Source organism: Andrographis paniculata, unplaced genomic scaffold (assembly GCF_009805555.1).
Source record: "Andrographis paniculata isolate CXL003 unplaced genomic scaffold, ASM980555v1 Contig26END, whole genome shotgun sequence".
Taxonomy (NCBI): domain Eukaryota; kingdom Viridiplantae; phylum Streptophyta; class Magnoliopsida; order Lamiales; family Acanthaceae; genus Andrographis; species Andrographis paniculata.
The window spans coordinates 1096881-1119195 of record NW_026137557.1 but is presented as its reverse complement, the minus strand read 5'-3'; the positions used below and the strand labels follow the sequence as shown (position 1 = coordinate 1119195).

General features: G+C 33.7%; 3 protein-coding genes and 1 pseudogene across 3 annotated transcripts; 3 read left to right on the top strand and 1 right to left on the bottom strand.

Moving 5' to 3' along the window:
- The first annotated feature begins 3710 nt into the window (after positions 1-3710).
- Positions 3711-11569, top strand: LOC127246040 (isochorismate synthase, chloroplastic-like). Its single transcript, XM_051267221.1, has 16 exons — positions 3711-3870; positions 3973-4161; positions 6143-6417; positions 6621-6738; positions 7252-7368; positions 7472-7618; positions 7748-7822; positions 8007-8075; positions 8265-8383; positions 8492-8549; positions 8628-8738; positions 8836-8920; positions 9010-9107; positions 9197-9289; positions 9375-10321; positions 10681-11569. Exons 1-15 carry the CDS (start codon positions 3754-3756, stop codon positions 9438-9440), a joined length of 1737 nt encoding a protein of 578 aa, XP_051123178.1. The 5' UTR covers positions 3711-3753; the 3' UTR covers positions 9441-10321; positions 10681-11569.
- Positions 11570-12182: 613 nt separating this feature from the next.
- On the top strand, positions 12183-15813 carry LOC127246039 (protein QUIRKY). Its single transcript, XM_051267219.1, has 2 exons — positions 12183-13570; positions 13652-15813. Exons 1-2 carry the CDS (start codon positions 12405-12407, stop codon positions 15552-15554), a joined length of 3069 nt encoding a protein of 1022 aa, XP_051123176.1. The 5' UTR covers positions 12183-12404; the 3' UTR covers positions 15555-15813.
- A 1792-nt stretch (positions 15814-17605) lies between these two features.
- On the bottom strand, positions 17606-18487 carry LOC127246179 (glutathione S-transferase T3-like). The gene has a single exon (XM_051267429.1). The coding sequence runs from the start codon at positions 18485-18487 to the stop codon at positions 17606-17608; it is 882 nt and encodes a 293-aa protein (XP_051123386.1).
- An 85-nt stretch (positions 18488-18572) lies between these two features.
- On the top strand, positions 18573-20227 carry LOC127246178 (uncharacterized; annotated as a pseudogene).
- Positions 20228-22315: the final 2088 nt, after the last annotated feature.

The following is a 22315-nucleotide window of genomic DNA, read 5'->3' as shown; positions in this document are numbered from 1 at the left end:
CACCAGTAAGTTTGATCATCGTTTTTTTTTTGTCCTTGCTACATCCACAAACAAACATTAATGCAAATAAAATACATCACACATAAACTAGTTCTAGCATACACCTAGATATATTTAGAACTGTAAAACAAACGAACAATTCGCGAATTGGGCTCAGTTCAGCTCGTTTGAGCTCGCTAAGAGCTCATTCGTTAAGCTAAACAAGCCGAACACGAAAATAAATTTTGGTTCGTTATGTTCACAAATAAGCTCGAGCTTGTTCGCGAATGTTCGATAATATTTATTAGAAAATTTAAATTAATACTTTTATATTTAATAAGTATATATATCTTTATAAATATTATATTTCATTCTGTTTTTTATTTAAATTTATTAATAAAAATTGTATTATTATTAATTATATTTAAATTTCTTTTAGAACTTAAATAAATTAATTAGAATTTCTCTTAACGAGCCGAGTCGAGCAGAACACGAACAAAAAAATTGCTAATGAATCGAGCTCAAACAAAAATTTCAGCTCGTATCTCTTAACGAACGAAAATAAGCCCAGCTTAAACATAACAAACTCGACTATGTTCAGCTCGTTTACGACTCTTGATATATTACAAAGTAACCCAACACATAGTACACACCTATACTACAAAATAAGCATACAAGCAAGTTTTAATAAATTCAATATTAACCTAATGATTCTAAGCACAATTCACAATATATATGCATATTCACAAATGAGAGCAATAATATGCCAAAAACTAAGTACAAAATCATACGGCTGAAGCACCTGAATCGATCGATCACTACCACTAAAATCTTCGGAGACACAACGACTCAAACATCATAACTTAGAAGAACACTAATCAAACTAGGAGAAAACCTAGAAGAACCCTAAGCGACTAGAAGGAAAGCCGTTGCAAAATTTTATATAAAACTTTGAATAGAAAAATTTTAAATTTGAATAATTGTAATATAATATACTTCATCCCGTCCGCCAAATTTATTCTCACATTCCTTTTTAGTCCGTCCACTAAATTTATCTCATTACTAATTTTGGCAAAGTCAACAAATTAATATTTAATTATTACCCTTCATTCAACACTTATTTACAACAAATTTCATAACTTTATTAGATTATCTATCTTCATTTACTACTTTACTTTTTAATTAAATTTTCAAAAATATCCTCAATTACCTATCATTTTTTTAATAAAATATTTATTTTTCTTTATTTCCTTGTCGAGCTCAAATGTGCTAGTTTTAATGGAATGAGGGAGTAACTAGATACAGTATTTTACTAAACTAACAAAAATTTGAGGGTGTGGTTGTTTTGTGAAATGGTTTGAAGAGATATTTTTTTATGAGAAAAATTGCAAAAAATATCTCCATGAATATCCAATCATCACATTTCTCATTTATTTATTTCACTAGCAAAATATATCATATACGCTTTGCAAAAGTCATTTTTGTTGTTATTTGGCTGCGCTTGAGACAACAGTTGTGCGAACGTGATGCGTGGCGTGGCTGTATAACAGAAATGACGACTTCACAAACGTATATGATATATTTTGTCAACAAAATTAATAAATGACAAAAATGTTAATTGAATATACGTTAGATGATTTATTTGCAATTTTCTCAATTTTTTATTTTTTTTTTTGTGAAATATAAAAAAATTTGTAGATAATATAAAAATAATAAATATATATAATATATCAATTTTTAGAATATATATATATACATATTAATTTTTGACAGAAAGAAACCATCCTAAATTTTTGCATTTTACATATTAATTTTTGACTGAAAGAACCCATCCTAAATTTTTTCATTTTACATAAACATTCATAACTATTTTTTCCATCTACTACAAATAATAAATAAGACAATATAATGGGACTAAGAAAATATTAATTAATAGTATATTTTATAAATGTATATTGAAAATAATAATATTTATATTTATATCTTATATTACATATTTGAGTATGATAGATTTTATGTACATTAAAATTTTTAAATTTTTTTAATAAAAATAAATATATCAATTAATATAATTAATAACTTATCATTTATATTATATAATTATAATTGATACAATTGAGGAAATCATAATTAATAAATTGATATACTTATTAAATTTAAAATTTACAATAATTACGAATATTTTAACATTATTACTAAAAATAAAAATATTTTTATTAATTAATTTAATTAATAGCTTATCACTAAAATTATATAGTTATAATTGATATATCTAATAAAATCATAATTAATAAATGCGTTTATTAAATTTGAAAATTTACAACAATCTATTTGGTAACTTTTTCATTTAACAACTTTTTCATTTAACTTTTGCACGTAGGTTAAATTAAATTAATATTTTATAAATATATAATATAATAAAATAATATACTATTCGTTTTGCTCTTAAAAAATAATACAAAAAGGAAAATGTACGTACATTTTTTTATATTTAATTGGGAATTATTATTTTTTTAAAAAATGAATATACTAAATGTGAAATAAAAAATTTACTAATAGATGAAGAAAGTATTATATATTTGAGCTTGATGAATCTCATGTAAAATAATAATTTTTTTATTTTTTAATAAAAAAAATATATTAATTTATATACTTAGTAACTTACTATTAATATTATATAATTAGCAATTGATGTAATTAAGGAAAATTATAATTATAAATATATCTATAAACTTTTAAAATTTATAATAATTATGAATATTATTTTTAAAAATAAAAATAATTATATTAATTGATATAGTTAATAGGTTGTCATTAATAAATAAATTATAGTAAGTTATTAATTATATTAATTAATATAATTATGGAAAGCTATTAACTATATTAATTAATATAATTATTTTTTGGAAGAAGATCAAATGCTGAAAGAAATAATTTCAGCACAGAGTTGAATGGGTAAAAGTTAGTGAGGTTAATTTATATTATTAAATTATGTAATTAATATAATTATGTATAATTAAGTTTTAGTTATTCAGCATGGTGCTGAAAAAGTAATTTCCGCACCATATCCATGTTGTTATTTTTTTTTAAAAAAATAATACTCCTTTTCAGTTGAACGTTGTTATTATTGATTTTTTAATATTAATTACTATATCAATTTGTAATTCAAATTAAAAAAAAATAATAAAAATGTATCTATTAGTCTCTTATAATAATAATATTTGTAGAATAAATTATTTAAATATAATGATATTTTTTATGTTAAGTACAATAACTAAATGACAATTTTGCAGCTAGACAGAATAACACATATACTGTGTATTTGTTCATAATTATATGTGAGATGTATATTAATATTTTTTATATGTTAAAATCCACTTGTGTAATGTATATGGCTAAAATATATATTTTATTTGTATTATATTAACATATACAATGTGAAGTTTGTAATAATACTGTCTATAGTCAGACAGCTCGTCCACCTATACATAATTATTGTAAATTTTAAAATTTAATAAGTATATTTATTAATTACGGTTTCTTTAGTTATAATTATTATAATTATATAATATTATAGTAGGTTCTTAATTATATCAACTAATACATTTTTCTTATTATTAAAAAAATTAAAAAAAAAATATTGATTTAGACGAGACTTAGCGAATTCAAATATATTACATATAGAGGAGAAAATTTTATCAAACCCCCACCAATTCAAATTGATATTTACGTTCACTCCCTCCATTCTTCTTAATTCTCTTACAAACCCCCCAAATGTTTTCTTCTTCATCCTCCATTTCTCATTGCAGAAGCATTTCTCGTTTTCTGCAAGACAGTAATGACCCTTCCTCGTACTCTCCGAAGCCTCTCTCTCTCCACTTCTCCCATCTCGTAAGAATCACTCTCTCTCTCTCTCTCTCTATATATATATATATATAATATATATAATTAAAATTGTTTTTAATTTGTGTTCGACGCGAAAAATCGAAGCAGAGATGTCAGGAGATTGGGTCGCTGTCGATGAACGGCTGCGATTCGAGCGGAGGCCACGTCGGCACGGTGGAGACGCGGACTTTCTCCGCCGTGCCGACGCTCGGCGCGGCGGCGCGCCGCCTCGCCGCCGCCGTGCGCGATCTGAAGGGGGGGCCGCCGCCGGTGGAGTCCGGGATTATTCGCGTCGAGGTCAGTGGGTTTTTATTTTTGGATTTTTTTAAAAAAAGATTAATAATATTTTTTGAAAGAAATCAGTTGTATTTTTTAGGTTGAGTTTGATGCTATATTTTATGAGAAGAAAAAAATATTTTTTCGATATCTAATTGCAGAAAATTAAATTTTTTTTTTTCAAAAAATATAATATATTATAAATAGTTATGATTTTTATATTATGTATATAATTTTTTTATATATATATATTGTATAAAAAATATTTAAATAAAAATACAAAATAAATCATTCCTGAGGTAGTGTGAAAATGGCGGTGGCGGGCATGCAAGGAATGATGGGGAGTCCGCCGGTGGGATTGTGCCACGTGGTTGGTCGAGATCGATTCTCACGTAGATTGCCCAATCTTGTTTCTTATCTCCTCTGAATTCTGATTGTACATTCACTCGAATTGCTTGCGTTCTAGCGTTTCTAGGTGATTGACTTGATTTTTTTATTTTTAAATAGTATTTTAGTTTTTTTGTCCGTACAAAAAAATTTATATTTTTAGCGCGAAAATTTAAAGGTATTCCGTTCCGTGAAAATGACTATGGGTGTGTTTATTTATATATTTTGATTTTTTTATTTTAATTTAAATAATAAATAATTAAATTGAAAATAATTATTTAATATAATATAAATATAAATATATAGATGAGATATTTTAAATTTAAAAAAAAATTAGTATAATATAGCTAGAAGTTAGATAATTGATGTAAAAGTTTTTAACTGAAAAGATATTTAATAATATGCACTTTGTCAACATCTACTTATGAAAAAAGAAATAATTGAGATTTTTGGAATGGACATAAAGATATTTTACTTCATGAAATAAAATAAGATTTATTTATTTTTTGTAAAAAAATATGGTAAATGACAAAGTAATTTTTAGGGTTTGTTCTTTTTGAAAAAAATAATTTTATTTGATAAATTTTCAAGTGTATTCTTTATACAAACAAAATATATATATTTATTTATTTTTTTTTATGTTATTTATATAATTCTTTATATTTTATAAAAAATATATATATTTTTTAAAGTATTTCACAAAACAAACACTCTTTTATTTTGAGATGTGTTTGGTTAATTTTTGATATATGTTTTTGTTTGAAATACTAAATATTGTGTTGTATATTGATATTTTTGGAGAGTTAAATATATTATTCTTTCTAATTATGGATTTCAAATTTTACTATTATATTATTTTATAAAAAAAATAATATTATTATTAGGACAATTTTTTTAAATAAAATTAATAAATTTATTGTTTTAATTATTATTTATTAGTCTAATTTTTATGTGAATTATAAAACTACATAGATGATAATTGGTCGGATTCTATATACTGTATTAGATCCTAAATTCAAATTAAGTTTGATTATACAGGACGGAAATTATACTCAGGGATCCAATAAATCTCTTTTTTTTTTTTTATCATTTTTAAATTTTTAATTTAAAATTGATGTATTTATTAAAAAATATTATAACAAAATAATAAATAGGAGTATATTAAATTTTAAAAATATTTTTAATATAATCATATTGTTAAAAATTATTTTTTTTATATATATTTGATACAGTATTTTTATTAATATTATAAATTGAAGTCCAAGTTTGCCTTAGGGTGTGTTGGTTTGGGGGATTGGATTGAATTTACACTGTTCATCCAATTTTTTTCCTTAAAAAATATAAAATTAAACACTTATTTTTTATTTTTTATATTATGCTAAAAATCAATTTTACATTCAAAATATCACATCAACACCACCTATTTATATGACATCGTACAACTATTCAAATTAAAATTTTTTACTATTCAAATCCCAACTCAAAATCCAAAACCCCAAACCAAACACACCCTTAGTACCCTAAAAATCCGATTCGGATCCGATTAGGGTACCGAACGTATATATTTTAATAAAAAAAGCAAAAACCTAAAAAATATGTCGATGGTTTGGCGAAGGTTCCAATTGAGGAGCAGATCGAGTCGTTGGCATGGCTTCAATCGCAGAGCCACAGCGGTGTTCTTCCTCGCTGCTATTTCTCGGGGAGGGATTCGAGGACTGTTCCGCTGATTGATCGCATCGACGGAAATGGAAACGCTTGCGAAAATGGCAATGACAATGATAATGATAATTATCGCCGCAGAAAATTGGTCAGTGTTGCCGGATTGGGTGCTGCAGTCTCCTTCAGCCATCTCCGCCCTTTCTCCTTGGGAGATTGGCATTCGATCAAGAGGTATTTGTGCTTGCAGCTTGATTTGCTATTGATGTTGCGGAATTATCGATTGTTGGTTAGGGTTTAGGGTGATGATTTGTTCCGTTTTAGTTTAGAAAATTGAATATTGATTTATGAACTTGTTTGAATCAAAGGTGAAAATGATAAGATTGATGGAATTATTAATGTGTTTGAATCCTACTTCTGCTTGTATTTTTCTGCAGATTTTTATCGAAAACTTCTCCATTAATTCGTGCTTATGGCGCAATGCGTTTTGATCCAAAGTCGGATGTGGCTCCGGAGTGGATGGAATTTGGATCCTTTTATTTCATGGTCCCTCAGGTAAATCACAGCTACATCTAATGGAATATTGCAATTTTCAATTCATATTCGTGAAACTTTTGATTGTTCAATTTGATATTCAATCTGTTTCAAATTTTAAATAATATTCGTATTTCAAATTGTTAGATTGAGAATTCAATCTAACATTTAATAATATCATTCAAATATTCGATTAGTTTTTGTCCTAGTTGATTTGATTCTAATCTGTTCGATTCGAAAATTTATATTTAAAAGTTTTAAAAATAATATTAAGAAAAGTATAGTTGTAGTTTTAAATATATTATATATGTATAATATATTTTATATTAAAATTCGATAGTTATATTTGATTTGTACTCGAATCAAATCCAATATCTATATTCCAATTTGAATCATAAAATTTTGAACACGGAAAGGTTCAAATTGAATATCAAATTGAACAAATTTTTTAGATTGATTTACAATCCTAATTACACCCACACATAGTAGTTTATTTTAAGAACATATTTTTATGGAGCTGAACACTGGTTACAGGTTGAGTTTGATGAGTTCAAAGGAAGTTCGATGATTGCTGTGACCATTGCATGGGACAATAGTCTCTCGCAAACCTACGGGCAAGCAATTGCCACACTCGAAGAAACACTCTGGCAGGTTCATATCTCTGTCTGGTTTTTCGACAAATGTGTTTGGTTGCTAGTATCTTTTTCCATTTTTACCTTGTCTTGATTGCTCCATGTTTACATTTTATTTGCAGGTTTCAACATCCGTCCAAAGAATAAATGGCAATTCTCGTCCAACTCTTTTACTCCACCAGACTCATGTTCCTGACAAAGCATCATGGGATTCAGCTGTTAAGCGTGCTTTGGATTTGATGACCCGGAAAAATGCGACGCTTGTTAAGGTAGTCAATCATCAACCACAGGCTTCATAACAGAATGCCCAAATCTTTTATCATGTGATACTGATATTTTTTTAAATAAGATATTAATTATTTATACACGACTATATGCATTTGTCCTTGAAACTACAGGTTGTTCTTGCGCGTAGCAGCAGAATACTGAGTGATGTGGAGATCGACCCTTTAGAATGGTTGACAAGCTTGCAGGTTTTTTTTTCAGCTTTTGAATTTTGGTGTACATAGTGTGTTTGTTTGGGGCTTTGGATTTTGGTTTGATATTTGTTGGGGCAAAAGAATTGAGGAATAGTGAAAATCCCCGAAATCCTCCCAAACAAACACACCCTTAAATTGCTGGTGTAAGAATATTGTAGATAATGATATTTACCTGCAGGTTGAAGGAGCTAATGCATATCAGTTTTGTCTTCAGCCTCCGGCATCACCTGCATTCATTGGAAACACTGTGAGTAACTTTCTACATTTGTTCGATAAGAACGTCCCATTGTTCTGTTTCGTCACTGTAATAAATGTTTGCTAATCTTTATGTAAAAATTGTAAGCACAATTTAAATGAGCTATGATATTCCGATTTCAGTCTTGTAACGGATACCCTGATACAATTGGCTACTTCTTTCTTATTCACTTGTAAATAGCCGGAACAGCTCTTCTATCGACACCAACTTAGCATTTTTAGCGAGGCATTGGCTGCAACCCGAGCTAGAAGTGACAATCCATCGTTAGATTTACAGATGGGGCTTGATTTGCTTACCAGGTATTTCTCACTTCTAAGAGCGATGAGTCAAATGCTCTTGTGTAGTTGGAAACTCTCGAATTTGAAATTTATCTCTATCTAAATCATGTTATTTGAATTCAATGGCAGTACTAAAGACCACAATGAGTTTGCTGTCGTAAGAGACACTATAAGACGAAAGTTTGAGGTGAGTGAAGATTTTCTACTCTCTGTTGTTGTCATTTGTAACATTTTACGAAAATCATAGAAACAATTTGTATTCTAGAATGTCTGTTCTGGCACAATAGTCGAACCAAGCAAAGCTCTACGAAAACTTCCCCGCATCCAACATCTTTATGCTAAACTGGCTGGTGCACTTGAGCAAGAAGATGATGAGGTATCAGACCTTGCAATCACTCGTGTATATATATATATATATGTATTCAGTTTAGATGTTTCAACTGCTGATGGGATACATTTTTTGATGTTTTCAGTTTAAGATTTTATCTTCCCTTCACCCTACTCCTGCAGTTTGTGGGCTTCCCACCGAAGAGGCACACTCATTAATATCCGAAACCGGTAACCAAATTTCCACAATATTTTGGTCACGCTATAGAATATAAGGACAATGTATTGATCTTACATGCTTCATAAAACTGTCCTTACAGAAATGTTTGATCGGGGAATGTATGCTGGTCCCGTCGGGTGGTTTGGCGGCGCAGAGAGTGAATTTGCTGTTGGAATAAGATCGGCATTGGTTGGGAAGGTGAGAACATTTTAATCTAACATTAATTCCCCTTTCAGCTTAAGGGTATATATAATTTATCGATGAAATGTATTGATTTGAATCACAAGGACATTGGCGCCGTGCTGTATGCTGGAACCGGGATAGTAGACGGGAGCAACCCTTCTCTTGAATGGCAAGAACTGGAGCTTAAGACATCCCAGGTTTTCGCCTCGACTGTACATTCTAAATATATCACATTTCGTTTCCAACTCCCTGACCGACAGAATTTTCCTACGGTTCTTTCAGTTCACTAAACTTATGAAGCAGGATGCGCCACCTCTTGTCTCGACGAGGGAGACTGTCGAACTATAAATATACAGGTCAGTCAATGTCTCCAAATATTTCTTCAGCCGAATCCTCTTAGCTGCCATTATTTCTGAAGTACCGGCTTCGCTGCTATAGATTCTTCGATAATTTTTCTGCCATTATTTGATCAAATTGTGGAAAAATGCACACAGAGAGAGATAGAGAGAGAATGAAGGAGGGGTTTTCTTGAGATTGAATACAAATAAATTTGTACATTCTTTATCAGTCAATAAAATCCATTTTATGTTATCCCTTTTGTTCTGTTATGCTTCTACACAATGGAAAATCGAAATCGCACAAAAAGTCTCGATTTTTAGTTGCTCCATATATCTTCTTGACATAGAAAAATATGGTCCATTGTTGAGAAATCTCATTCATTTATTAGAGCATCACTTCAGCTAAATTGTCCATTGAACTTTAACTTAGGCCAGTTGATGGATCGATATATCTGTGCATAGTTGTGTATAGTACACATACTTTTTGGGGGATAAAATTGTAATTGTCGAAGAAATCTAAGGCCGTGTTTGTTTGATGGTTTTATTGTGAGTAGAAATTCTTTATATACTCTCTTTAGTCCACAAGCAAAGCAAAGAATAAGATGTTTTCCCTTATGTTACAAAATCCCGGAACTGAAGTAAGAACAAACATAGTTGTGATCATTTAAGCAAAGCTAATTAGACGAATACATATATGTATGTATATGTATATGTATATATTCTTGTCCTGTTCATAACAAGAGCAGAATCTCCATTGGAGAAAAAACTCGGAAATGGATGATAACCCTGTAGAAGACTATAGAAAGGACATTATGAACTTGGAGCATTTGGTTCCTTCTTCGTGGTGGGTTCCCGACAGTGATCCGTATTGCTTGGCTATACATCTTCCAGGTACACTTTCGTATTTAAAATACTCGGATATATGTTTTTCTCGTATCGTTTGTTGCACCTTTTTTATCATTTTGGTCCTTTAATTGTGGGATTGCATAGAAATAGTCTTATATTTAATCAACTATCGTTGAAAAGGTTTTCTGCAATCGGAATATTGTCAGGTGTGCTGACATGAATTAGTCGGAAATATAATATTTATATATTTCATTTAAAAAGAAATTTCTACATTAGAAATTGAAAATGATAAGGAATGCCACATACGAGACTGAAAAAACATATATCCCTTAGAATATTTTACCGAACATGATAATGTCTAAAGAACTTATATAATTGTCTGATTTAACTATGTCTTTTTTAAGGGTTTGAGAACTACGATGTAAGGATAAAAGACGGCGGCGACGGCCATATCATAGTAAGTGGAAATAAGGAGGACACGACCAGTGCTACCTTGATCTGTTTCGAGCAATCTTTTAAGATACCCGAGGATTCGAACATAGAGGAAGCCAGTGGAACCTTTGAGGACGACGATGTCTTTTACATAACCATTCCTAAAAAGTTACTACCAGGAAAAGAAGATTGTCATAATTCAGGCGACGAGCGATGTGAACGTCAGAATAGCAGTCAAGAAATCGAAAGATTGTCCAAAAAAGAGGAAGAAGAGGGCAATGTAGTGAAGAAAATGCTGCGGCTGGTAATGAAAAACCGAACCACAGTTCTTACTGGCGTTGTCGCATTCTGGCTAGGATTTTTCGTGTCTTCTCATTACAAGAACGACAGAAAAGGTGAAAGCAAGACGTCTCGACCGAGAATCTCTGTAAAGATCGAGCATCAGCACAACGACGACTTTTCATCCTAAGAGGATCAGATTCTGAAGTTAAATTCAATCCACTCGGAAAGAAGAAGAACCTTATCCAGTTTTATGTAACATTGTTCAGACAAATTATCGAGCTGACAAAAAGCCCGGCGGAGCGCAGTTTCGACAGAGTCGATAAAGAAGATGCCTTTGTGCAAGGAATGGTTATCTTTATGGAAAAAAAATTGGAGGAAAGTTTTGGCAAAAAGGAGAAAGGAATCGTGTGCTTGTAAGATCAATCTGGAATGGAATTTAAAGGTTCTTGAGAATTTGATGATATGAGAACACTGTAAGAAACAAGCTAACCGGAAAAGAATATATGCTGTGTTCTACTTTTGAGTCGAAAGGAAAGAACAATGTAATGAAAAAAAGCATGGGATATAATTCACACATAATACTAATGGTTAGGGTGCTTATTAATTCTTGTAACCAGTAATATTATACTTTTTCTTTTGTTCCTTACACAATTTATTATTTTATCTAGGTTTACAAATTCAAATAATAGTTTTATTTAAATAAAATATAACGCAATAAATAATAAAAATTCATATATAAACATTTTCTTTATTTATGTCCATAGCTCAGAGTATAACAATACATTCATTGGTTTGAAAGTGACCGGAAGAGCGAGTATGTTTTAGTAACTTCAGAGTTTTTCATTTTTAAAACTCAACTCTCAAAAACGAGAATGTCACATTATTTGATTTACAACGATTTGTCATAACTGTCGAAATTTAAACACATGATTTTACGGTAACAAATTGATCCCGGCACTAAAAGATAATCTTTTACTAAACATATTTTGTTTATCTTAAGTAAATAAGATTTTAGAGTCAAATAAATATATTTCTTTTATCTAAAGCTTTTATATATATATATATATATATTTTAATTTAACATGTCTCAAGACTTCGACATTTTTTCTATTTTGCACACCCATAAATAAATAAATAAATATAGGCAAAACCTAATAGGGATTGGCTCAAGTGAAAAAAGTGGAAGATAGAGAGACAGATAGATACAGAAATAGAATATGAAAAGCGAGAAAACTTCATCTGAGAGACTCGAATCCAATCTCCACCTCTCTCTCTCCTCCATCTCTCCCTCCCTTTCTCTCTCTACAATTCACCAGACAGACATCCTGCACCTCCTGCTCTGCTCACATTCCCATCCCCATTCCCCACCACCACCAAAAACCCCCCAAACCAATTCCACATGAAAACCTAAATCATGTCGCCGGAAAATCCGCCGCCGCCGCAACCTCCGCCGCCGAACACCGTCAGGAAGCTTATCGTCGAAGTGATTGAGGCGAGGGAGCTCCTCCCCAAAGACGGCCAGGGCAGCTCCAGCCCCTACGTCGTGGCGGATTTCGACGGCCAGAAGCGGCGGACGTCCACCGTGCCGAGGAATCTGAATCCTGTCTGGAATGAGCCTCTCGAATTCGTCGTCTCCGATCCGAAGACGATGGAGTTCGAAGAGCTCAACGTCGAGGTCTACAACGATAAGAAGATGAGCAACGGTAACGCCAGGAAGAATCACTTCCTCGGCAGAGTTAAGCTCTACGGATCGCAGTTCGTCCGCCGTGGGGAAGAAGGTTTGGTTTATTTCAATTTGGAGAAGAAGAGCGTCTTCAGTTGGATTCGAGGAGATTTGGGGATGAAAATCTATTACTACGATGAAATCCTCGAGGAACCGCCTCCGCCGCCGCAGGCGGCGGAGCAACCGCCGCAGGAAGGAGGAGGAGGAGGAGAGGAAGCTATGAAGAAACCGGTTATGGCGGTTATGGAGGAACCTCCCCCTACAATGCCTATGCCTATGCCGGAGATGGTTAGAGGAGTCGTCCACGAGCCTCCTCCGGCTGAAAATCCGCTGCCGATGGAGAATCCTCCGCCGCCGGAATTCTCGCCGGATTTGAGGAGGATGCAGAGCGTGCCTGGACCGGCGATTGTTGGAGAGAGAGTGAAGGTTATGAGACGACCGGCGGCGAACGGAGACTACTCGCCGCGAGTTATTCCCGGAAAATTCGCCGGAGATTTGCCGGAGAAGATTCCGGCGTTCGATTTGGTTGAGCCGATGCAGTATTTGTTCGTTAGAATCGTTAAAGCTCGGGGACTTTCTCCGAGCGAGCATCCACATGTGAGAGTCCGTACTTCCGGCGACTCTGTTTTGACGAAGCCGGCGGTCATTCCTCCGGCGACCGATCCGGCGAATCCGGAGTGGAATCAGGTCTTTGCGTTAGGGTACAGTAAGGAAACCTCCGCTAATTCGACTCTCGAAATCTCCGTTTGGGACAGCTCGTCGGAGAGATCGTCGGAGAGATTCCTCGGCGGCGTCTGCTTCGACCTCTCCGACGTGCCGGTGCGCGACCCGCCGGACAGTCCTCTGGCTCCTCAATGGTACTGTTTTATGATTAAAAATAAAATTATTAAAAATTAATAATAAATAAATATATATACATTTTTTATAATATGTAACAGGTATCATTTGGAAGGCGGAGCCGCCGACCAGAACCGAATCTCCGGCGACCTCCAGCTGTCAGTCTGGATCGGCACGCAGGCCGACGACGCCTTCCCCGAATCGTGGAGCGCCGACGCGCCGCAGCCGTTCGTGTCCTACACGCGCCCCAAGGTGTACCAATCGCCTAAACTGTGGTACCTAAGAGTAACCGTCATCGAAGCGCAGGACCTCCACATAATCCCCAATCTGCCGCCGCTGACGGCGCCGGAGATTCGCATCAAAGCTCAGCTCGGCTTCCAGTCGGTCCGGACTCGGCGCGGCTCCATGAGCCACCACACCTCCGCCTTCCACTGGAACGAAGACCTCATTTTCGTCGCCGGCGAGCCGCTCGAAGACAGCTTGATTCTCCTCGTCGAGGATCGCACCGGAAAAGATACCCTCCTCCTCGGCCACGTCCTCATCCCCGTCGGCTCTGTTGAGCAACGAATCGACGAGCGCCACGTGGCAGCCAAATGGTACAATCTGGAAGGCGGCGCCAGCGACGCCGGCGGTTCCTACACCGGCCGTCTCCATTTACGCATGTGCTTGGAAGGAGGCTATCACGTGCTTGACGAGGCGGCGCATCTGTGCAGCGATTTCCGGCCAACGGCAAAGCAGCTATGGAAGCCGGCCGTCGGCATTCTCGAGCTCGGCATTCTCGGCGCGCGCGGATTGCTGCCGATGAAATCGAAGGGCAACGGGAAGGGCTCGACGGACGCGTACTGCGTCGCGAAGTACGGCAAGAAATGGGTTCGGACGCGGACGGTGACCGACAGCTTCGACCCGAGATGGAACGAGCAGTACACGTGGCAAGTCTACGATCCCTGCACGGTCCTGACCGTCGGCGTCTTCGACAACTGGCGGATGTTCGCCGACCCAGCGGCAGCGGACGACAAGCCGGACTGCCGGATCGGCAAAGTCCGGATCCGCGTCTCGACGCTTGAGAGCAACAAAGTGTACATGAACTCGTACCCGCTGACGGTTCTCCTCCGGGGCGGCCTGAAAAAAATGGGCGAGATCGAGCTCGCTGTCAGGTTCGCCTGCCCGTCGCTGCTGCCCGACACCTGCGGTGTGTATGGGCAGCCGTTGCTGCCGCGGATGCACTACCTCCGCCCCCTTGGGGTGGCGCAGCAGGAGGCGCTGCGGGGGGCCGCCACGAAAATGGTGGCGGCGTGGCTGGCGCGGTCGGAGCCGCCGCTCGGCCCCGAAGTCGTCCGGTACATGCTCGACGCGGACTCGAATATTTGGAGTATGCGCAAGAGCAAGGCGAATTGGTTCCGTATCGTCGCCGTGCTCGCCTGGGCTGTCGGATTGGCGAAATGGCTCGACCACATCCGACGGTGGAGGAACCCCGTCACGACGGTATTAGTTCATGTGTTATATTTAGTCCTCGTATGGTACCCCGATTTGATCGTGCCAACCGGGTTCTTATACGTCGTTTTAATCGGCGTATGGTATTATCGGTTCCGACCAAAGATTCCCGCGGGGATGGACGTGAAGCTGTCGCAAGTCGACAGCGTCGACCCCGATGAGTTGGACGAGGAATTCGACACGTTCCCGAGCTCGCGCCCGCCGGACGTGATCCGGGTTCGATACGATCGGCTGAGAATATTGGCGGCGCGGGTGCAGACGGTGTTGGGCGACTTTGCGACACAGGGGGAGCGGATACAGGCGTTGGTGAGCTGGCGGGATCCGAGGGCGACGAAATTGTTCATCGGGGTGTGTCTCATTATTACGATCGTTTTGTACGTTGTGCCGCCGAAAATGGTGGCGGTGGCGCTCGGATTCTACTTTCTCCGGCACCCGATGTTCCGGGATCCGATGCCGGCGACGGGGCTGAGCTTTTTCCGGCGGCTGCCGGGGCTGTCGGATAGGCTGATTTAATAATTAAGGTAAGAATATGGGTAGTGTACGTACGGACGTAGGTAGTAAGGAGAATTGGGAATGTGTGAAAAAGGATGTTAGAATATTGGAAATGTGGGGATTGATTGGAAGAAATTGTGGCTTTTTGGGGGGGTTTTGACTAAATTGGGGGAAAATTTGTAGTGTAATTTTGTTGTCTGGGAAAAGTATAGACAGCATAAATTGATTTTTTGGGGGAGCATTGGAATACGTGACATGAATTATTATAATAATATTATTATTATATTATTATTTTTTTTTATAAAGTGAGAATTTGTAGTTAAAATGCGTACATGTAAATTTCTGATTGAATTTAATATCTTCAACAAGATAAATCACACTAGATAAACCGTAAACCGAGACAGATGAGCCGAGAAGTCGGAGTTTATTATTATTACTATTATTATTATGGGGGGCATAAACCGTAAACCGAGACAGATGAGCCGAGAAGTCGGAGTTTATTATTATTACTACTATTATTATTATTATGGGGGGCATGCAATGCAAATGCAATAATGGGCTATTATAAGGTTTGAAAGAAGTGGTGTATTCTTGGACTTTTTGTTGTAGGGTTGTCTTGAATTATGTGTCATGCCATGCCACCATTGCCATTGCATGTGCTTTTTTGGGATTTCAGCCAGGTGTGGATAGTTAATGCTACATTTATATATATAAATATATATATATTTATAAAAATATAGTCGGAGTGTATACCATATTTTTATATTTTTATCTTTTGATTTTATATATTTATAAAAATATAGTCCGATATTTTGATATTTTGATATTTTGATATTTTTATTTTTTGATTTTATGTATAAAATAATTATATATAATGATATATTTATAATTTAAATAAAAATTAAAATATTTTAATAGTATTACTGTATAATTATTTTTTTAGAAATAAAATAAAAAAAATTGAAATAGAATAAACAAAAAATATTAAAAATAATACTTTGAAATAAGATGAAAAAAATTGATTTTTTTTTTATAAAAAAATGCAGATATTATGCTTATCCGATCAAGTCAACATGTGATTCATGCCGTTTATAAAAAAAAAAAAAGATTATTTCAAATAGTTTTTATCATCTAAATTAATAATCATATTTATTTTTAGAAATATTATCATTTTTAAGTAAGAATATTTTTTTTCATATGTTTCGTAGCGTATATCTAATAAGGCATCCGCAACGGGGGCGCTTCCTCCTAAGCGCCCCCCACGTCATCCAATTTCATAACATAAATAAATAAAAAAATGCTTTGTCAGGGAGAAACGAACCCTGCCACACCACCGTTTCTTATTTATTTTATGTGGGCCATCCTTATTTTTTTTATTTAATTAATATAAAAAATCTATTAATAATATATAATATATCATATTTTATGTTTTAAAATTTGTTTTATTAAAATATTAGATTTAAATTTTATTATATGAGTTTTATTTAATATTTATTTTTTTATTAAAATAATATTGTTAATAACTATAATTTTTAATATAATATTTTTATATTTTATGTAACTTTTTAATGCATATTTTTGTAAAATATTTAATTAAATATCTATTAATTCAATTATAACATTTGTTTAATTAAAATTACATGCAATACAAATAATAAATAAAAATACATAAAAATATTCATAAATTTAAAATTAAATTTACATGACTTAATTAAATTATACACACTACAAATATTAATTGAAAATACATAAAAATATTCATAAATTTAAATGCAAACCTACACAACTTAATTAAAATTACAGACAATACATATAATAATTAAAAATACATGAAATAAATACCAATAAATTTAAATGAAAACTTACGGAAAACATTCGCGTGCCAACCTTTGTTTCAACTGTTCTTCAAATTCCGTCAGATTATCCCCTTTGGCCATTATCATCATGAGCATTTCCATCTTCGTCTTAGCAAGTTCTAACTGTTTAGCTTCCCGATCAAATTTTCTTGCCGTTTTTTCTATCCTTTTAGCTTTCAAAAGTGCTTCTATTTTTTCGGGTTGTTGCTTCAATCTTTACTCCTTGACTGCTGCCATATGTTCCATACTTGAGCTAAATTCACTGCTTTTTTCGTAAAATTTTTCATAATTTTCAGTAGGACTTGAATTGAATGTCTCGTTTTGCACCTGTTTCCCCCTCTTCTTACTTGCTTTAATACCAGGGGGACGAGTAGGAGGAGTTGGGTCATCCACATCAAAGTATGGTGTCGCCGGACACGAACCTGAGTATCCACCGTCTTCACTCGTTTTTGTTCGCTTTGAACTTCCACCACTGTTATGAGATGATTCGCAGTAACTGGCCTTCCATTTAGGCTCATTTCTGAGTATACGCCAAGCATCTTCATGGACGAAGTCTTTGCTCTCACCGTCATTTGAGTATATTTTCTTTGCTGCATTGAGGACATCCGTGCTTGATTGTCCACTGCGCATGTTTCGATTGGCCTCCTCATAACACCCAACAAATTTTTGCACTGACTTACATATTTTACTCCAACGATTTTTACATTGAGTAACACCTCTGCTCGTTGCACTTTCGGGCTTGTTCTCCATATAGTACGTTGCAATTCTTTTCCAGAAAGCACTACTTGGTTGGTCAGTGTTGGTTACGGCATCCTTACTTGTGTTCAGCCATGCACTGATTAGAAGTTCGTCTTCATTCCAGCTCCACACCTTCCTCGTATCTTTATTTTTTGAATTGTGAGGCACATCATCATCTGCTAAATTGATAGGTGTGCAATGTTGTGGGGTGCCCACTGCTTCATTCGCTTGCATCATGAATTGAGGAGATGATGAACTTCCGAACGCTTGAAAGTTTGGAGGAATTTGATAATATGGTGAAGGATTGAATGGTTGAAATGGGACATTAGATGTAGGGAATATGGGTTGATTTCCTAACATGTTCATAAAACTTGGAAATCGAAAAGAATTTTAGGGATCTTGAGAGTTGGATGAATTTTGAGAGTTGGGATCCATTCGTAGGAAATTTAGAAGATAATATAGAGAGAAGAAAATGAAGAGAGAAGATTATAAAGAGATGGTGTAGATGATATGAAGTGAGAATGTAGTGTATTTATAGTAAATATTGCAACGGTTATATTCCCAACGGCTATATTCCCCAACGGCTATATTCCCAACGGCTATATTCCCAACGGCTATATTCCCCAACGGCCATATTCCCAACGGCTATATTCCCCAACGGCTATATTTCCAACGGCTATATTCCCAACGGCTAGTTTCTAATTTATATATATGTAACCAATTCACATGCACACAATTCATATGCACAATAGTTCAACCTTTCATATCTTATTTTCTCTCAAAACAATGTCAATTTCATCCTTATCTCTGTCCGATTCATCCGAAGAAGAGTTGGAAAATATATGTCAATTGGCAGAAACATATGCTCAATTGTATCAAAAAATTGAGCATATCAACAATGAAGATGAGGGAAGCTCACGGCAACGTCGACGGAGAACATACATAGAGAGGAATCGTGAAGATGGTCATACTCGATTATTCAATGATTATTTTTCTGATAACCCCGTGTATCCAAGTTCTTATTTTCGTCGTAGGTTTCGAATGAGAAAACATGTCTTTCTTCGTATAGTAGATCGCCTCTCCAATGAAATGGAGTTCTTTCAGCAACGGCGTGATGCTACAGGAAGAGATGGATTGTCAGCATTACAAAAATGCACAGCAGCAATACGTGTATTGGCATACGGCACAGCTACTGACACTGTTGACGAATATCTTCGTCTTGGAGAGAGCACCACAAGGGCATGTTTGAAGCAATTTGTTGAAGGGATATGTTCTCTATTTGGTGAGGAATACCTATGACGACCAAATTCTACTGATGTACAACGATTATTATTTGTTGCAGAGACACGTGGTTTTCCAGGCATGCTAGGAAGTATTGATTGTATGCACTGGGAATGGAAAAATTGTCCGGCTGCTTGGAAAGGCCAATTTGAACGTGGAGATCATGGCAAACCTACAGTTATATTGGAAGCTGTAGCCTCATACGATCTATGGATTTGGCATGCATTTTTTGGCACACCAGGTACATGCAATGACATTAATGTACTTGATCGATCTCCGGTATTTAACGACGTTTTGAATGGCAGAGCTCCAGAGGTTAATTTTGTTATCAACAACCATCAATATAATATGGGATATTATCTTACTGATGGAATTTACCCTACGTGGGCAACCTTTGTTCAATCGATTCGTCTCCCTCAAGGTTATAAAGCACAATTATTTGCGCAACATCAAGAAGCGGTTCGAAAAGATGTGGAACGTGCTTTTGGTGTATTACAAGCTCGGTTTGCCTTCATTAAAACTCCATCACTTATTTGGGATATTAATTTACTAGGTAAAATAATGAGAGCATGCATCATATTACATAATATGATTGTAGAAGATGAAAGGGACACTTATGTGCATTATTACGATACATCTCAATATGATCAAGTGGAGACAAATGATAACTCGAATTGGTCATACAACAATACGAGACATGCAACTATGGATCAATACCTACGGAACAGAATGCGACTCCGAGCTAGAGAAACACACCACCAGCTCAAAGCGGATTTAGTTGAACACATTTGGGAGAAATTTGGTCAATCGACTAATTAATTTATTTGAAAAATATATTGTAATATTATGTATTTTTTATTAAATTTAAGTTTGAATTTTTAATTAGTATGTGGGTGTGGAATTATTATTTTTATTTATTTTATTTATTTATGCTAAATAATTATTTTATTTTAATTAAATATTATAAGAATAAAATATAATGGAAAAATATAAGTTTATTTTATAAATAGATAAAATATTTAATGAGGTGGAAAAAGTAAAGATTTTAAAGGGTTCTTTAATGTGAATGTAAAATATAGTTGGAGTTCTTCGTGACGTGGCGGAGAGAGAAACTGACGTGGCACAGGAGAGAGAATGGGAAGAAACCCTGGATGGATTTCTGTGTTGTGGATGGCCTAAATAGACATGCTCCGACTTGTCAGGCTGATGTCACGTGCTCATTTTCCACGTGGAAAAATCAATTATGCAAAAATATTACTTACATAAATTTCAGTCCCTTAACTAAAATAATAATATATGTTAGTCACCAAACTAAGAAAATAATTTTTCAAAATTTAAATGTTTGTATTGTAAATTATGAAATACTCCCTCTCTGTATGTTCCATAATTATATATTTATTTACTTTTTGTACGAAATTTTAAAAATATTAGTATTATATTGAAATACAGTAGAAATAAAGTATAAATAACTAAAATGACTGAAATGATCTTATTAGTATTATGTGATATAAAAGTAATAGTATTTGTATAATATATTAGAAGTTGTAAGGATATAGTATTTGTATTTATAATATATATAAAAGTAAATAGTACATATACTTAAAAAAAAAAAATGAATATTTTATTATGGAATATACCAAAATAAAAAAATAAATACTTTTGTTACGAAATGGAGGAAGTATATACTTACACAACCCAAATATTTGAGTATTTTTTATTATAACTATTACTCTCTAAATTTAGAGATTGTGGACATCATGATGTTCTGTTCCTCTTGCCTATTTTTCAATTATATTTACTACACAATTTCGCCATTTTCAATTTTTAAAAAAATATTCCAAATTTATACACCTCTACTTATTAATAAACAAAAAAAAAAAAAAAATTCATCTAATCCACAATTTTTAATACCTTTATAAATTAATATTATAAAAAATACTAAATATACACATATTATACAATATATATAATATATACTCTAGTTTCAAAATTAACATTCAGTATAAAGTATTATTTTTTTATATTACCCCAATTTTCTATACCTGTAAAAAAATTCTTCTAATCAAAATACTATTAAAAAAAAAAACCTTTATTCCCTAAAAAAATCAATAATTAAAATAAAATATGAATATTTTATATTTAAAAAAAATATACACCCACTATTATTTTTCTTAAAAAAATTTACTATAAAATATATGTCTACATTTGGGTAACAAAGGGAATTTGGGATTGGGAAAAGTTTGCATAATTTAAGGAGAAGAGAATGGAATTTTAAAATTTTAGAACATTATTTTGTATTTTAATTTAAATTTTCCTAATCTGAATTTTAATTTAAATATTATTTTATGAGATTTTTTATTTATTTTATTATTAAAAATTACAACTTGTTCCCCATTCATTCATTACTTTGTGGTTCAATGTTGTCCACTATGAGGTTGTTATTCACTAATTTCCATATAATGACATAATTATTAAATCATTATTCGAAATAAATAAGTCATATGCAGGTCTCGTTTTTATATGACAATTAGAATCATATGTAAAAGAACAAAAATAAAAAACTACAACCCACAAATAATGTGTTTTTTTGTTGTCCATTTTTTTTTTCAAATTTTACTATCTGAATTATATTTTTTTTTTCACAAAATATATTGTAAATTATTTTTTAATAGTCTCTCTGTCTCATAAGTAAATATTCATTTGTTTTTTTGCGTAGTTTTAGAAATATTAGTATTATATTGGGATATAGTAGGAATAAAGTAGAAATGATTAAAATAACTTTATTAGTATATGTGATATAAAGGTAATGACATTTGTGTAATATATTGTAAGTTGTAAGAGTATTTGTAATGTTAGGTAGATAGTACAGTTACTAAAAAAGAAAATTGATACTTTGTTATGAGACGG

What these genes read in the sequence shown, in the direction of transcription:
- LOC127246040 (XM_051267221.1), top strand. Translation starts at nt 3,754, where the DNA reads ATGTTTTCTTCTTCATCCTCCATTTCTCATTGCAGAAGCATTTCTCGT. An exon ending in GGGCTTGATTTGCTTACCAG is followed by an intron (nt 8,384 to 8,491) that starts GTATTTCTCACT and finishes ATTCAATGGCAG; the next exon opens with TACTAAAGACCACAATGAGT. An exon ending in TTGAGCAAGAAGATGATGAG is followed by an intron (nt 8,739 to 8,835) that starts GTATCAGACCTT and finishes TGATGTTTTCAG; the next exon opens with TTTAAGATTTTATCTTCCCT.
- LOC127246039 (XM_051267219.1), top strand. Translation starts at nt 12,405, where the DNA reads ATGTCGCCGGAAAATCCGCCGCCGCCGCAACCTCCGCCGCCGAACACC. An exon ending in AGTCCTCTGGCTCCTCAATG is followed by an intron (nt 13,571 to 13,651) that starts GTACTGTTTTAT and finishes AATATGTAACAG; the next exon opens with GTATCATTTGGAAGGCGGAG.
- LOC127246179 (XM_051267429.1), bottom strand. Translation starts at nt 18,487, where the DNA reads ATGTTAGGAAATCAACCCATATTCCCTACATCTAATGTCCCATTTCAA.